Genomic DNA, 17,068 nt, shown 5'->3' on the forward strand with positions numbered 1-17,068 from the left:
GTGGAAGAAATACAAATGTAGAAAAATAAAATAACACTATACAAAACAATAATAATAACTCACCTCAATAACCCACAATTTTGTAACTTATTATATATTATCAGTGGTGGAAGAAGATACTTTACTTACGGTAAGTAAAAATAGCAATACTACATTGTAAATGTACTGTGTTACAAGTAATCCTGCAATCAAAATCTCACTTAAGTAAAGGTGCAAAAGTATTAGCATTAAAGTATAGTTAAAGTACTCATTATGCAAGATGAATAACATTTATTATATTACTGTATTATAAATATTGATGCATTAATGTGTTCATCACTTTAAAGTTGCATTTGGTAAAGGAGGTACAGATTTTAATGACATTATAAACTGCTGGGTAGCTTTATTCATAGTAAATCATAATTTATTAGTTGATTTATATTTTGTATTAATAATCTGAAACTGCAAAGTAACTAAAGCTGTCAAATACATGCAAGTAGCAGGAAATGGAAATACTTAAGAAAAGTACCTCAAAATTGTACTTAAGTACAGTACTTGAGTAAATATTATAGTAAGAATTTAAAAATCTAAAATGAAGTACTTGAGGAAGTTTTGTGCAGCGTTTTATTCACCAAAAATTATTTATTACAAATTACCAAAATACATGATTTTTATACATTTGACAGTACCTGACAATTCTTCCACAATACTAAAACAAAGAAAAATCACATTTATTGTATAATACTTTTTATTTTAACAATAACTAGTTTCTCATACAAAAAAGTTCCTCAATCACGAAATCTAAATTCATCTTCATCAAGGGCTTCACTTTTACAGTTTAAGAGACATGTATGTCTTCAGTTACACATCAAGATATTCTGTGATTGTTTGACGATTGATTATTAAGACATAACTGAAATGTGAGCCGACGCCCAAAACTCAAAACACCAGAGACTTTGGTTTTTCCCAGGGGAACATCTCTCTGCCGAAGTGACCGTAGCAGGCCGTGTTCTGGTAAATCGGCCGCTTCAAACCGAGCTCTCTGTAAAATAAGTTAATATTACAAAGTTATATTTTGACAGAAAAACACTAGAAATATGACGATTCAGATGTGAGAAATGACACGTACTTCACAATGATCCCAGGCCGCAAGTCAAAGTTCTTTTGTACGATTTGCAGCAGCTCGTCTTCGTCCCTGTTCGATGAGCCGTAGTGAAACACTGAGATGGAGAGCGGGTGGCTCACACTGATCGCATACGAGATCTAAAAGGGCAGAACAGACGCCAATGATTTCAATCATCATTTACCAGCTATGAGGAAATCTATGAACTATTCTTCAAACGTCACAATACAAATAGGAGGTTAGCACTGCTGGGATATCAGCTGAACACACTATGGACTGACTCATGACAGTTTAAACCTCTTCAGTCAAAATTCAGAAAACAAATGTTATCCTGCAAAATGATGCACAATAGCTACCGAGTGTTTTATTATTAGTTTGTGTGTTTGGATCCTCATTGGCTTTTGCATGCTGTACCTTTTCTTCCTGGGGTCAACAAATGGATTCAACTGCATGGTGCCGATGCAGAAATACACACACTACTCATCACAACTGCACAGAAACGTGTTTAACAAGTGTTTCTTCAGACTGTCTCACCTGAACGAGGGCTCTCCTGCACAGTCCGGCTTTGACCAAAGACTTGGCCACCCAGCGTGCCGCATAAGCTCCGGACCGATCCACTTTGGAGTAGTCCTTTCCGGAGAAAGCCCCTCCTCCGTGCCCCCCCCATCCTCCATATGTGTCCACGATGATTTTACGCCCTGTGAGTCCTGCATCACTCTAATGATACAAAAACATCAACGTCTGCTTGCCCACGCGTTCATTTATCCTGTTTTTAAATATAAACGTCTCTCTGTGGTTTCGTCCTCACTCACCTGTGGTCCACCCATAAGGAATTTCCCACTTGGCAGTAGGTGGTAGATGGTTCTGTCATCCAAGTACCTGGTGGGAATGACGACCTTCACCACCTTCTCCATCAGATTGCGTCTGATCTCCTCCAGGGTGATGTCCGGGCTGTGTTGCACTGAGATGACCACAGTGTGAACACGCAGAGGCTCCATGGCTCCCATGTTGTCGCTGTACTCCACTGTGACCTGCAGGAAAAAAGGGGAAAGAAAGCGTAAAAAGCAAACCCTTTATTCCACAAACTCAGTGAAGGTACAGTAGACCTTTTGGGGCATATTTCATGTCACAATGTCTTCTTCAGTGGTTTTTATTTTGCCCCCGTCTCCAGACACTTCTCACTTCCCCCAGGCTCACCGTGCATTTCCTAGGAACTCTCTACACTACAAACTCTTCCTCACACTCTGTACTGTGAACCTCTGCACAATACTACCTCTTTAAAACTGGACCACTCTTCCACTTTTAATTCAGATATAGTGTACATATTTGTTTACAGTATATTGCCATATTGTTTTTTATTAGTTTTGTCTTTATTGACAAGGAAAGACAGGAGAGAGATGGGGAATGTCACGCAACAAAAGGTCAGAGTCAGACCCTCTGTAAGGCTTTTAACATGGCTCACTTGTGTTTTGGAGTCTGGTAGTATCCAAGGACAATCCCCGTTGCGTGACAGCTCCCTCATCTGGAAGTTGAGTTTGTGAGCCAGAAGGATGGTTAGGGGCATGCACTCCTCGGTCTCATCTGTGGCGTAGCCAAACATCAAACCCTGAGGAGACATTAAGTTAGAAATGTTCTACAGTGTCTCCAGTCTTGTGTTTAGCGCTTATTAGCTAATGTTAGCATGCTAACTCAGATGGTGAACAGTACAGCCACTTAGCGCTTTCGAGCCTGGATGTAGCCTCTCAGGGGCTAATTCACAAAGAATGGATTGAGGCCGCTGATACTTGCAACTTTGCACCAAATGTATGCATATTACGTAATTAATCTACGTGCATATAGCACAGAAACTCCGACCCACTGTTTGCTTGGCAGTACAGTTAGGGGTGCATTCCACCCTTTGCGGCTGCTTTGAAAATTACAGTTTTCCTTTTGCCGCAAAACCTTTTTATGAATTTGCCCTTTAGTCTTGTTGCATAATAAGATTTTATTTCAGCTTTGAAGGTGAAACACTGAACCTGGTCCCCGGCGCCGATGTCCTCCTGATCCCTGCCTTCAAACACACAGTCTGATATCTCCTCACACTGCGGCTCCAGCGCTACCAGCACATTGCAGGTCTTATAGTCAAAACCTGCAGATCACAGTTGGGAGTCATTCAGTTCAATTCCTGAGAAAATTCTGCACAAACTTAAAAGTTATAAAACAAGAATGCCACCCTTTGAAGAGTCATCATAGCCAATCTTCTTAACGGTATTTCGGACCACTGCCTGGAGATCCACGATGGCCTTAGATGTCACTTCTCCAACCAGTAAGATCATGCCCGTCTTCGCCACACATTCTGCAACAAAACATTCTCTATTTACGAGACAAGAATTTGACTCACTCTGTGTATCATGTAGAACAAACTGCTTCACTGAAACAGTCACAGCAGCTTTGTAAGGAATACACTGAAAAAGTCACAAGGAGAGAGCAGAAGCGGGATTTCTGTGAAAAAACCCAAGATTTACCGTCAATTAAGATGTTTCAGAGGGAGCCGACTTAATGAGCCACGAGACAGCCAGTGAGATAATGTTGCACTGAACTTTAATCTCAAGGGAAAACACTGATCTAGTCGCTGCCTAGCAGCAATCTAACGAAATTAACTAACTAATTTATTTAATCTGACAAATTACTTTATTCAAATTGAGGACTGGTCTACTTTGTACATCTATTGCACGTCTGTCTGTCCTGGGAGAGGCATCCCTCCTCCGTTGCTCTTTCTGAGGTTTCTTTTATCCCCCCCATTAAAGTTTTCCCTCATCCAATTTGAGGGTCTAAAGAACAGAGGGTGTCGTATGCTGTTCAGATTGTAAAGCCCCTAAAGGAAAAAAAAATGATTTGTGATAATGGGCTGTATAAATAAAATTGACTTGAATTATCTTCTCCATCTAAAGCCTGTAAGTACGTGCAGAAATAACCTGAAGGGATTAAGCTGCTTTGACCCTGACCCTGAATTTATAAAGGAAAAAGTAAAGGAAGGGGTTTTACATAAATTAATTAGAATATACAGAGTGCTTTTTACTGGGACGGTGTGTTTTCAGTTCATGAAAGTTAATGGTTAATTTAAGTCTTCTAAAAAATGTCTTATTCAGCGTTCAGTTGTATTTAGCTCCACCCTCTCGTGTCACTTCTGGTTGCAAAAAGACAAGATCTCTTCACGGCTTCAAAACCGTAGAACCAACAAACCGATGGGTGACGTCACGGTGGCTTCGTCCACTTCTTTTATACAGAATAGTCGAAGTCTGTGACATTACTCTGGACATTACCCAGGTTTGCATCCTAATTTCACCGGACTTTAAAAGATGAGGAGTCGGATGCATCAAGATAAACAGTTAATCCTTCGGTGGGGTTTCATTTCAACAGACTAATGAGCGTAATGTGATAAACATGAATATCAAAGGACGTAATACTCACCACAGGCCACTTTAGAGTCGGGGTCTTGACTCAGGTATGCATCAAGCACTGCATCGCTGATCTGATCACACATCTTATCTGTGAAGTCATGAGATGTAAAAGTAAAGAACAATGACGCCTCAATACATAATTATACATATGATGTTTTAAAATACTGAGAATATTAGCCCTAAATGGACACTGCCAGAATTTACTGAATGGGATTTAATAATTTGTAAGCACAAGATAAATAAATCTTTAGGGACTTTGGGGGCAGCGCAGTGGTTTAAAGTAACTAATAACATTTACTCAAGTACAGTACTTAAGTTTGAGGTATTTGTACTTTATTTGAGTATTTCCATTGTATGCAACTTTATACTACTAATACTCCATTAAATGTTTGAGGCAAGTGTTGTATTTTTTACTCTACTACATTAGTTACTTTGCAGATTGATTAATATAGGATACATTTGACTATTGATTAAGATACCTGGCAGTATAAAAAGTAATTAAAGTTAGCTCCACCTTTACCAAATGAAAAAATTAAACATTAGACAATTACACATTAGTGGTTCACAAATTATAACCCAGTGATATATATATATATAATATACATTATTCCAAAAATAAATATTCTGCATAATGATTATTTTAGTTTTGGTAGTTTAAGTACATGTTGATGCTAATACCTTTGTACTTTTACTTAAGTAAAAAAAGGATGCATGACTTTTACTAGTAACAGAGTGTTTCTACACTTTGATTTTACTACTTTGATTTATGTAAAGTAAATACTTCTTGCACCACTAGATTTAGTACTTATTTACAGATATATTGTTAACAGACAACGCACATACAGTGTACCGGTGTGTACTACAACAGTACACACGTGCACACACACACAGTGAAACATGAGCACAGAAGAGCCTCTCAGTTACCGGAGTGTCCTTCTCCCACAGACTCGGACGTGAACAGGAAAGTCTTCCCGCTGCGGGCTGCTCCGCTCGGGTTCATCTTCAGCTCCTCGGTGGGTCGGTCGGTGCAAGGAAAGTTGAATTAACGTCCACTGTTGTATTTTAGGTGAAAGCAGCATCTGTTGTCTGCCGACACTGATTAGAAACAACAATAATTAACTCTGATGGGTGAGCTAAGAAGACTTTGAACAGAAGTAAAGTCGATTTTTAGACAGGCGGATTATGGAAAACAACCGATGCAACGTTTCACCACTAGTCGTACATGGCTGATAATAATAAAAATAATATTATTAATAATACAAATAATAACAGCCTTATAAATACACACATTTAAGTACTCGTGTCCTTCTTGTTTTGGCTTTCTGTGAAGGGCTGTGTGAGCTGAAGGAGAAATGTTTACAAGTGAAAACCCTTCAGGCAGCAGCACGGACAGCCTCAAGATGGCGCTGTTATGACGCAGCAGGTCCGCTGAAATAGAATTACCAGATTGTTTTGGTCTTCACCTTTAAACTGCAAACAATAAACAATGAATAAAGAAATAAGACATTAAAATAATAATAACAAATCCAATTAAAATAAATAATAATAAATAATAAAAAATAAAATAATATACAATACAAACAAGCATCAGTCATAATAATTAAAATATATAATATATAATAGAAAACAGGGGACATTTGTACCTTTACTGGAGTTGTACTTGTAATTGAGTATTTATACATATTAATGTTTCCTCTTTTACTTTAGTAAATGATCTGAATACTGTATTACCGCTGATTACTGTTGCCGTATTTCTTTTTATGAGTTATTGTTCTTAAATATATCTAGTAAAATGAATGAATACAAACAAATACACCAATAAAATACAATTGCAATAAACTGCAATGAAATAAATTAACTATAACACCTCAATCATCTTAAATGTGGTTACATGTGGATGAAGTACTCAAAAATGGTTTAAATAGCAAAAGTAAAGGCATTTATTTATGCCAAATCTTCAGAATCATATATATTATATTACTGGATTATAATTATTGATGAATCAATGTGTTTATAACTTTAATGTTGCAGCTGGTTAAGGTTGAGCTAATTTGTCATTTATATAACTATATAAAAAGTAATATAAACTACATAATTATCTCCTTTTTGTTAGGCTGTACTAAACGGACCTACGTTTCAGATGAAGAGTTCGCCTTGTATGTAACGGCTTCCCACAGAGCCGAGTAAACATCATCATAAACTTCACAAAAGTAAGATTTGTTGCAGGGCTAGTGTAATAAAATGCATTATATTATACTATACATGTGATCGTTTTATTGTGTCCATCCCTTGTATTTGTCTTGTGCTTATTCGTTGTGTTTATTTGCTGTTGGCTTACAATACTGTACAAAGTCCATGAATACTATGATTACTTAATCAACTCAACTCAATCACAATCAGCATGGGAAGGTTGCATCAAGTACATTCATACTCACATACTGCACAGTTTGTCTTTCCTAGTGGTCTAGATTATACATTTATACAGGTACATTTAAGGTACATTTCAGATTAAAGTATATACTGTATTTTTATCTGATTTCAAACAATCATATGCAGACACTGTGTCTTTAGTATTTCTGGCAAGCATTCACCAAGTGCTGGACACTCCCAATGTTCAGTGTGGATGACTCATGGCCAGATCCTCTTCATCAGGGAAGTAGAGCTACAGTACTAACAAAGTCCTATCAAAGCCTTTCTTGACCTGCCTCAAAGAGCCTATATATTAGCTAGAGATATATCTACTGATTCTATATATATAGATTAGACTAGATAATATCTATGAGTATAAGATAGATATGTATATTCATGATCTGATGAGATAGGTATAGAACAATTAATAAATTGTATAAAGAAAGGGATAAAAACAATGAAGAAAGAAGAGTAGAAAAATATAGATTTATGGTCGATAGTAGATACAGAAAATAAAAATAGATATAGAGTAGATATAAATATTCAGAGATATATGTATATATCAAATGCGTTCATCTGAGGACACGTATAGGACCTGCTAACCGCACGCGGGACGCTCGTGCTCTCGTCGGACCTAACTGCATAACTGAGCTAGGGCGGAGGCCCATGTGCTCAGGATCCACCAAAGCGAGGACTTCAAGGAATGTCAATAGTTTGCATAATCTTAAAAGGCTATCTTATCCATTAGTGCAAACAGTGTTCATTATATATAACGCGAATAGTCTCGAAAACTTCTCTCGTAGAGGTAACTATAGTATGTAACAGAGCGCGAGTAAAATATACCTGGAGAAAGAGCACGCAGTAAAGGCTCAGAGTAGGTACACGGTGAGGCGTTCCAGAGACTATATGTCTGTAACGTCATAGGGACTAGGGTCTTCCAGAAAAGAAGTCAATAATGTTCTTGTTGGGGGGGAGACCCGAGATCAGAACACGGAAGATCACTATATATCAAATACCTATATCTCTCCTCTCTAACTAGCTCTCTCATACCGCTAACTATGTGTACTCGTTTCTCTCTCTACTCTCTCATGCCTCTGGAGCTCTGATATCTACAACATAAGGGTCAATGATTATACTAGGTAGATAAAAGAGAGAGATAGGGACAGAGGAATTAGAGAGAGATAGGGAAAAAGGAGAAGAGAGAGAGAAAAATAAGAAGTCTAAAAAATATAATGTCAATAGTAAGATATAGCTATCCAATTATAGCTTCATATATTATATCATACTAAATCTCTATGATATCATCTCACATATGTTAACTGATGTCAATGTATGCCATTATATTCTAGGATAAAATATATCAATCTCCTATAACAATAACTATCTGATCTATCTGTATCTCTCTCAATCTCTATGTCCTTGTTTCTATCTATCTCTCACTATCTGTCTCTATCTAACCTATCTCTCGATCTCTATGTCACATATGTTCTTCTCTACTCTCACATACTCTTTGTCTCTAGGTCTTCTATCCCTCTACTCTCTCCCCACATTCTCTCTCTCTCTCTCTCTGTCTCTCTCCCTCTCTCTCTCTCCCCCCATCTCTCTCTCTCTCTCTCTCTCTCTCTCTCTCTCTCTCTCTCTCTCTGTCTCTCTACCCCTCTCTCTCTTTTTAAACAGCTGTCATAGTATAAAGTACGCACCGCCATATGCAAAACAATCTAACATCATCGACAACATCACAGCACTACGTTTGTGCAATCTGAGCTGCCAGCTGCACTTCCCCCTTGTGTAGTTCTGATGTTTGCACATTTTGGTTGCTGTGTTGAAATGCACGAGAAGAAAAAGCAGAAATAGTGGAAACAAAAAAGTGGTGGAATTGATTTAGAACAGAATCCCATTGCTTACAACAGCACCCAACAGCTTGTTCTGTACCTTCCATTTTATACTACTTTATAATTCTGCTCCACTACATCTCAGAGACATATTGTACTACATTTGTATATTTTATATGCAGAAAATATAATTTTAATACAATTTAAATAAGCTGCACCTCAACCTTCACTTCAGAAGTGAAATGCTACACATTAAAGCATCAGTCATAATAATTAAAATATATAACATATAATAGAAAACAGGGGACATTTGTACCTTTACTAGAGTTATTGTTCTTAAATGTATCTAGTAAAATGATTAGAAACTGGAAGTACTGTCACACAATTAATTCTGAGCGCTAAACTTGGGTAAAGTCATGCGTTACAGCTGGAACGAGGCATATTTACATGCATAAACTTGCTGAAATAACAAGCTGCATCACACAGGATGAGGAAATGAAGTGAAGGAACAGTGTGACCTCACCCCTTTATTGCCTTGCAAATATCTCTCAGCTGAAAACAGAGCTTTGCACAGACACATCAGCTCAACACTCGCCTGCCTGCTCGGACAGCTGATGGTAAGTGAACACAAACAACTGGGACTATATGTTTGAAAGTGAAATGTGTTGTTTTTATTGTCTCAAATAACTAAAACCGCTGCTTACAAATTGTGGTAGCAGAGTTCATTGAAAAACAGGAAATGAAAGTACTGCATGTTCAGGATCTCTTGAGTTCGGCGTGGCGACGTTCACCGGCTCCCGTTCAGCCAATGAGACTTTGATTGAGGCAACAGGTCGTTAATGAGTAACACGGGAGAGGTGCAACCTTCAGCAGACATTTGTTCAGCTCTTACTGTGCGACGCCTACAGCGACAAGAGGCACAGATATCTGTTGTTTATTATACTGGCAGGACTGGATAACAGGACTTTGTGGAGACTTGTATTTAGAACGAGAGGATTGAACAGGGTGTTTGTTGGTTGTGACACAGGGCTGCTATGGTGAGTAGTGTCCTTTTAATACAATGAAGTTAAGTTAAATATTGTTTATGTTTTATATATCACACATCATATTGTTTTTCATCTTTATATCATCCCGTCGGTCGGTCCATGTCACCATGCTGCACATTCTGTTAACCAGCTTTCCTTTATGAAAACGGTGCTCGAGGTTTTCATGTGACGAACACACAGGCCCCTGTAAACTGACTCACAGCTGATAGCACTCTCTCCTGTTAACTCAGTTGCAGGAAGTAAGTTTACAGAGGTTGATGCTCCCGTTTGGCTTCAGCGAGGCTTTCTGCACGCTGGTGAAATTGCGGGGATTCTTAACAAATAGAACAATTTCCCCTCGTTTCTCTCTCAGGCTGACACACGCTCTCAGTCACCGCCCTCTGGCTCGTCGGCTAAATTCGACCAGGTGCAAGGTCAGGTCAACGAGGTTAAAGTTATTCTGAAAGACAACATCACCAAAGTGCTGGAGAGGGGGGACAGATTAGACGATCTGATCGGTAAGACTGATGACCTGCAGGCGTCTGTAAGTATCTGATCATGAAGGATCTCTCCCCTCATGCTTATACATTAAGTTTTCATATAAGACTCATTAAAATGATACTTGTACTTTATTTCTGTTACATTACACATTGTACTACATTTCAGAGTAGGGGTGTCGTAAAGTGTGTTATTTAAAATATGAAATATTGATGTTTATAATACGTAAACGATAATATCATGAACATATCATATACGTGTTGTTCCCTAAACGCAACACACAAATGACTGTAAATGACAGTCCTATTACAGAGGTTAATATTGTACGTTTTACTTGCTATATTAGAGCCGTAGTGAGAAGCCTAGTTACTTTTCAGACAAAAAAATATATAAGCTCATGAAAGAGGGGTTTCCAAACCAAAAAAAACATCAGACATTTACCTTTAAACTTCCCAAATGGTTTCATTCAAGCACCTGTTCAGGTCCGAAGAGGTGAAATGATCCCTGTGTTTAACAAAGAGGCACAAACATTTGAGAAACGTCTAACAAATGAAACTCGTGTATCAGAACTTTAAGCTTTTTCTTCTGCCCATAAATCATTTCACGACCCCTCAGATTTATCTGGTGACCCTTTGGGGGGGGGTGCACATTTAAAGTACTTTCACCTGTGATACTTTAAGTATATTTAAATGTCACTGTTCTGTACTTTTACTTGTAATGACATTACATAATTGTTTTGGTACTTTTACTTAAAAGAGTACTCCACTGATTCAGCTTTCAGACAAATTCTGGCACCTACATTACCCACAATGCAACTTGATTGCCAACAGTTAAGTCTGGTGTGTTATGCTAGTAGTGGCTACTGAACCCTGGAGCCTCTAGCCTGCAGCAGAGATGAGCAACGGCTACAGATGTGGGGTAAACTCACTTATTTTTGACTCCACACCCCCAAGATTATTATTATTTTTTCAAATGTATAGTCTTCAGACGCGACTGAAATGTATCAGACACAAAAGGCTTAATACAACTCTTTCCCCCCCGTACGCAACAGAACTACCTACAACCTGTAAACAGACTTAGATGTGTACAATTGGTGGAGTTCCCCTTTAAGTAAAAGGATCTGGATACTTCTTCCATCACTGGTGTTTTATTAGGTTTCCTTTATGTTTCTTTTCAGGCTGACTCGTTCCAAAGAACGTCCACACGGGTTGCCAGGAAATACTGGTGGAAAAACATTAAAATGATGATTATAATCGGTGTGGTTGTGCTGATCATCGTTATCCTCATCATCCTCTTTGCCACAAATGTTATTTAAAACTCCTATCTGTGCTCCTCTTGTACCAACTCAGGACTGAAAACAATGGAGACGGTGGATAAAGCTCACCTCTTTTATTGAGCATTGCAGCATTTAATTGCACTCACGAGAAAGTCTCAGATCATTTCAAGAAATATTAATGTCAATTTAACGGGTACATGATTTTTGTAACATGTGCAATCTTATTGATTAGGTTGTTCTGCGATAAGCTTGTGATGAGAAGATTAAATGTTGAGCTTATATTGCTGGAAACTTGGCTAAAACACTTCCTTGAACACTCCAACAGTCGTTAACATGTGACTCAATACTAATGTTTCATGAAGGATCACAAATCCAAATGAGTGTTTATTTTTTATTTTATCTTTATGTCCAATTAGCTGTATATATATATAGATATATATCTATATATACTGTATGTCTATGACTGTCAAACTCTGTAATAACATATGTATTATATGGCTGATGATTATTATAAAGGGGATACATTGTATCAACGCATTTGATGCATTATTTGCTACCACAATACTGTTTATATTTATATATATATATATATATATATATATATATATGTGATCTGCTCCAACCAATCAAACACATTTCAGTTGTAATAAATGAAGCCATTTCACAAACAGCATTTGAGAACATTAAATACAAAAACAGGAAGGGATGAGGAGCGCAGACTGCTAAAAAACTGTGCAGCAATCTAAATAAATGCAAAACACCAAAAACGTTTAAAAACACAACAAATACTCCGGTAAATGACGAGGAAATGTAGTGTAGGTCAAAGTGCTCTTCATTATGTTCTTACAATCAGCTAGTGATGTTTGCTGGATACCTTCGTCGGTCTGGCTCCACCAGCCCACTGCTGCCTTTCATCACTGAAACCTGCGAGAAACAAACAAAAACAAATCAGCTATTGATGAACAAAGAACTGCTCAATTATAAATAAAAAGGAATCCCCCGTGTTTATAATGTCCGATGTAAAAAACAAACAAAGTGAGAACAAATTATTTTAACATTTTACAGTTTAAAAAAAAAAAAGAGAAATCCTGAAGTGCAATAAATTGAAGAAGTGAAAATACTAAATGGAAGAAACCTTCGATTGGTCAAAAAAAATACACATTAAAGAAAACATTACATGCAAATTTCAGGAAACTTCTTCTTGTTTTACAAAAGGTTATAAGAGAAAATGTGTTGTTACAGGAAAAAAAATTACAAAAGAGGAGTCTTTTCCATCGCTGTCAGTAACACAAAACAGAGCAATACATGTACACAAAGTAAAGCACTTCATCCCCCCCGACACAGTCTCTTCCAAATACAAACCAAGTTTTAGCTCATGGACTACTGGCTACAAGAGCTAAATAAAGAAACAAGCATTTTAGATAAGATTAGGAATGCATATGTTAACAATAGGAACTGGAAAGTCCAGAGAATGCTGTACGTATCCTTTGAAAAGCAAATAGTTATTTTTACATGTTTAGAAAATCATTACTTGTGGGGGAGTAAGGGCCTGTAAAAAATGACAATTACATGTGTATATTTTAAGTTTTACATTACAAACAGTTGCAAAGAAATTAAAATGGAAAGAAAGATGACAAAGCTGGACGTGTCCCATATTGTTTAGTTTAGAAATGCTGATACAGGATGTTGTAAGACCATACCAAATGGCAGCATTCGAGAGCGTATGCTTCTCGTACCCGGTCCGCATTGAGCGGGCCCTGAGAGTATCTGGGAGTCAGCTCATGGCCTGCAAGGAAGCTCCGCTGGCAGGTACAAACAAGGTATGTCAGAGTTAGGAGACAACATACTTCCTTTTCTGTTTCCTTGCACATCCTTAACTTTGGCATCCATTTACTGTAGTAGCAGTACTTTACCTGTTAACTTAACAGTTAAAAAAAAAAAAAAAAAAAAAGAAGGTGCAAAAGAGGCAGCAGAAGGCCAGCTGTTAAAATAATCGCCACAAGAGTGTAGCCTCTATGTTACCACTACTGTAAAGCACTTGAGGGTGCTGAGAAAAAGAAATTTACAAGAGGAAATTAAACATAATGTTACCAAACAGCAAATTAAATATAACTACTTCAAGTTAAAAGAAAGAGGTGCATTTTGGTCTTTACATACCTACTTGAAGATGAGTTTCCTCCATTAATACGGCTTGTAACTGTTGATGTGACCACCACGTCGTGGCGACTTGCCATATCCACCAGATTGATCTACTAGTGTGGCACAAAATCTGATTTCAGAAGTTTTTATCATTTCAAAAGTAAGAATTGGAAAGGTTAACATGAAGCTGAAGCTCATCAGGGTGTTTGACTTACTGCTGTAGTCACCATATCCGTAGTAGTTGTTGTAGCCAGGGTAATCATATCCTCCATATCCTTGCTCACTGTAACCATAATTGCCATAATTGCCATAGCCTTGATTCCAGTAGTTGCCATAACCCTGGTTCCAATTTTGATTGGGACCTGCAATTAAAAGGATTTAAATTAAATCAACATGTTGAATCACACAACGTCACACATCACTCGTCTCAAACTTCTAATCACAAAACCTTGTGCTTATTGTTTACACCTGATTCTTATTGTTCTTATGTAAAAAATAAAAATCATTGTTCTTATTACATTATTGGGCATTTTAACCCTTTATTACATCTGATAAAGAAATTAAAGTATTTGATTACAAAAGATCTGTACAACAACAGAGGAGTGAAAGTTAACGTTGTGGTTTTATGGAGTGTTTTGTGCCGGACTATTTCTTGAGCGAGGCAGCGACTTACTCTGACGCACAAGGACTTGTAGAAGTAGAGCGAGCATCAACCAACACACACTTTAAAAAGGAATGTAGCAGCACAAAACCACTTTAGGGCTTTATCATATTATGTTTGAATATCTAAATGTGATGACTGTTCTTATTTTATTTAGTTATGTATGTGTGTGTTTTAAAAAATATATAAGTTTCAGTGTAAAATGTTAATTTACCCAACAACAACAACAACACAAAGAGAGAACGGTAGCAGCACAATGCTCACTTGTTCTTTTCTTTTTTTGTGATTTGAACTGAATTACTGGAGTTTTCTCCACTCACCACCGTCTCTTCCTCGAGAGCTGGGTGAGTATCCACCTCTGCCCCCCCAGTACTGCTGCTGCTGGTACTGTTCCTTCGACATCGCCACTTTTATTTCACACTAAAAAAGGAAAAACCAATTAAGTTTTATTTCCACAGTGATCATGTTGTAAAAGTCACCATTAAATGTGCCAAACCAATTACCAGGTAATAAAGTTTGATTTGACAGAGAAGAGCCTGTACCTTGCTGAGTCCAATGTTGTGGTACTTTTTCTCCATGATCCCCTTAACGGGATCCTCCTCTTTGAATGTGATGAAGCAGAAGCCTCTTCTTTTGTTTGTTTTGTTCTCCATGGGAAGTTCAATCGACTCCACCTGTTCACGTTATCAATGAATGTAGAAAATAATATAGAATAATAGACAAGTGTTTGTTTATAACAAGAAACAATAGGCAAGTCAGCCATGCAGACCCACTCGAACAAAATTCATAAAATGGACGAAAAGAAGATCGCAATGAGCCACAGCACCGACTAAAAGCCAAATCTGGGAATGTTAGAAAACTTATATACCTCTCCGAAGGCACCAAAGTACTCTCTGACTTTCTCTTCAGGAGTGTCTGGAGAGAGACCGCCAACAAAGATCTTCTTTACCGGCTCCTTGCTCTTCATGGCCTTGGCTTTTTTGGGGTCAATGACCTTTCCATTGAGTTTATGTTCCTTCTGTGTGGCAACCTTCAAAAACAATCCATTGACGAAAGGAGTCACATAGAAAAATAATCTTTAAATGTTAATTCACAAACTTCTTGAAGGTGATTGTCTGTAGTAAAGACATCTGACCCCAGTGCAGATAACGTTTGTTTGTTGTAAGGCAAATAAATCGGACTGGGACCCCATTTTGTTTCACTTTGTTTGTAGGGTTTCAACTATTTATTATCAATGAATCTGCCGGTTGATTATGTCAATTCATTCATTCTTTATTTTTTCTATTAAAAGACATAACTGCTAATTTTATCCAAAACTCAAAAGATTTACAAGAGAGAAAAGAAGCAAATTGCCCCATTTAAGACGCTGATAATTGTTTTGTTGTTGCTGATTCATCCCCAGTTTATGCCTCTAAAGTTTTCTTTCAGGCAATTACATGCAAGTGATCGTGCTAAGCATCCCATTGGCCTAAAAAAATAAGCAAAAGTAGCACAGATTCTTCAAATACAGCAATAATACAAGATATGCACTCTGATTTACAGATTATATGGGTTAGGGGTTATGTAAACACTGCTTCTGGGAGAAGAACAATACCTTGTCAACACTATCAGGTTCCTTGAAGAGCACAAAGCCAAAGCCCCTTGAACGGCCAGTCATTGGGTCCAGTTTTAAAGTGCAGTCTACAACCTCGCCATACTTGGAAAAGTAATCTTTCAGGTCCTTCTTAGTCGTGTCCCAGCTGAGCCCTCCTACAAACATCTTCCTATGGACAAAACAGCACATGTAAAGAAATCATAATTCATAATACAGAGAAGCAATAGTCGACAAGTAAAAGTCCTGCATTCAAAATCTTGTCATAAAAAAGTACAATAGTTGCCTCCGAGATGTAACGTTATAGGAGTAGAAGGATAACGTTGCACGAAATGGAAATACTCAGGTAAAGTACAAGTACCTCACATGTGTACTTGAGTACAGTAACGTTACTTAATGTACTTAGTTAATTCCACCACTGGGAAACTGCACCTGTCGTAGTGTGTACAACACAATCTTAATGGCATCACACTGGTTGGTTAAACATGTTTTAAATGTAAGATAGGTATAATGTAGCCGTAAAGTTACCCCTCATCCTCCTCGTTTTTACTGGCGTCAATTTTCGATCCCTCGGCCTCGCCCCCCATCAGGCCACAGTCCCCGGCCGCAGACATCGGGTCATCGCTGTTTGCCTCCCCATCCTCTTCCATTCGCATCATGGTTGTGTCATCGCTGAATTCATAATCGTCCGACATCGTTTTGTCTTTTAAAAAAAGTTGTCGTTAAAAGTCAAGCTGTCAAAATTGCCTACAGAAGCTAAGCTAGTTGTCTTGTCAGTTGACAGCTAAGGCTAAGCTAATATCATATATCGTTATCTGTTACTCTTGACGTTAAATAGATCACGCTATTTAGTTTGTCCACGTGAATTAAATTGTAAAGTTAGTCTGAATTTATGCAAAAGTGTGTTTCATAAAGGCAAAATTTAGTTTCAGTAGCTATAATAAAAGGGGTTATTTGTGAGCGTCGTTTTGTTTTCATCGCAGCCCCTTTTCGTTTGCTTCTTCTTCGACTGTTTATTATTTAGCAGAATTAAGCTCAGCAGCGCCCCCACGGAGCTGCGGCCTTTTCCTTTGCTTCTTCTTCGACTGTTTATTA

The 17,068-nt window shown here is 37.8% G+C and overlaps 3 protein-coding genes across 12 annotated transcripts; 1 reads left to right on the plus strand and 2 right to left on the minus strand.

Annotated features, from left to right (window-relative positions):
- Positions 1–595: 595 nt before the first annotated feature.
- On the minus strand, positions 596–5,905 carry mat2al (methionine adenosyltransferase II, alpha-like). Of its 2 annotated transcripts, XM_029444850.1 has the most exons (10): positions 5,831–5,905; positions 5,467–5,637; positions 4,553–4,630; positions 3,315–3,437; positions 3,118–3,230; positions 2,565–2,708; positions 1,915–2,133; positions 1,637–1,819; positions 1,109–1,242; positions 596–1,021 (listed from the first exon to the last, which is right to left on the minus strand). In XM_029444850.1, exons 2-10 carry the CDS (start codon positions 5,540–5,542, stop codon positions 919–921), a joined length of 1,173 nt encoding a protein of 390 aa, XP_029300710.1. In that variant the 5' UTR covers positions 5,543–5,637; positions 5,831–5,905; the 3' UTR covers positions 596–918. The 2 variants fall into 2 exon arrangements, with proteins under 2 accessions (XP_029300710.1, XP_029300709.1); XM_029444849.1 differs by lacking the exon at positions 5,831–5,905 and having other exon boundaries at positions 5,467–5,732.
- A 3,355-nt stretch (positions 5,906–9,260) lies between these two features.
- Positions 9,261–12,111, plus strand: LOC115017238 (vesicle-associated membrane protein 8). 2 transcript variants are annotated; one of them, XM_029445546.1, is made up of 3 exons: positions 9,261–9,400; positions 10,182–10,352; positions 11,484–12,111. In XM_029445546.1, the coding sequence occupies exons 1-3, from the start codon at positions 9,398–9,400 to the stop codon at positions 11,619–11,621; spliced, it is 312 nt and encodes a 103-aa protein (XP_029301406.1). In that variant the 5' UTR covers positions 9,261–9,397; the 3' UTR covers positions 11,622–12,111. The 2 variants fall into 2 exon arrangements, with proteins under 2 accessions (XP_029301406.1, XP_029301405.1); XM_029445545.1 differs by lacking the exon at positions 9,261–9,400 and adding an exon at positions 9,576–9,820.
- hnrnpd (heterogeneous nuclear ribonucleoprotein D) lies at positions 11,681–17,001 on the minus strand. Of its 8 annotated transcripts, XR_003833232.1 has the most exons (9): positions 16,502–17,001; positions 15,977–16,145; positions 15,251–15,412; positions 14,925–15,056; positions 14,703–14,802; positions 13,937–14,083; positions 13,740–13,834; positions 13,283–13,384; positions 11,681–12,506 (listed from the first exon to the last, which is right to left on the minus strand). XR_003833232.1 is itself a non-coding variant. In XM_029445540.1 (8 exons), exons 1-7 carry the CDS (start codon positions 16,666–16,668, stop codon positions 13,764–13,766), a joined length of 948 nt encoding a protein of 315 aa, XP_029301400.1. In that variant the 5' UTR covers positions 16,669–17,001; the 3' UTR covers positions 11,681–12,506; positions 13,744–13,763. The 8 variants fall into 8 exon arrangements, 4 of the variants coding, with proteins under 4 accessions (XP_029301400.1, XP_029301397.1, XP_029301398.1 ...); XR_003833231.1 differs by having other exon boundaries at positions 13,283–13,834; XR_003833234.1 differs by lacking the exon at positions 13,283–13,384 and having other exon boundaries at positions 13,740–13,851.
- Positions 17,002–17,068: the final 67 nt, after the last annotated feature.

Source organism: Cottoperca gobio, chromosome 12, assembly GCF_900634415.1.
Source record: "Cottoperca gobio chromosome 12, fCotGob3.1, whole genome shotgun sequence".
NCBI classification, from domain to species: domain Eukaryota; kingdom Metazoa; phylum Chordata; class Actinopteri; order Perciformes; family Bovichtidae; genus Cottoperca; species Cottoperca gobio.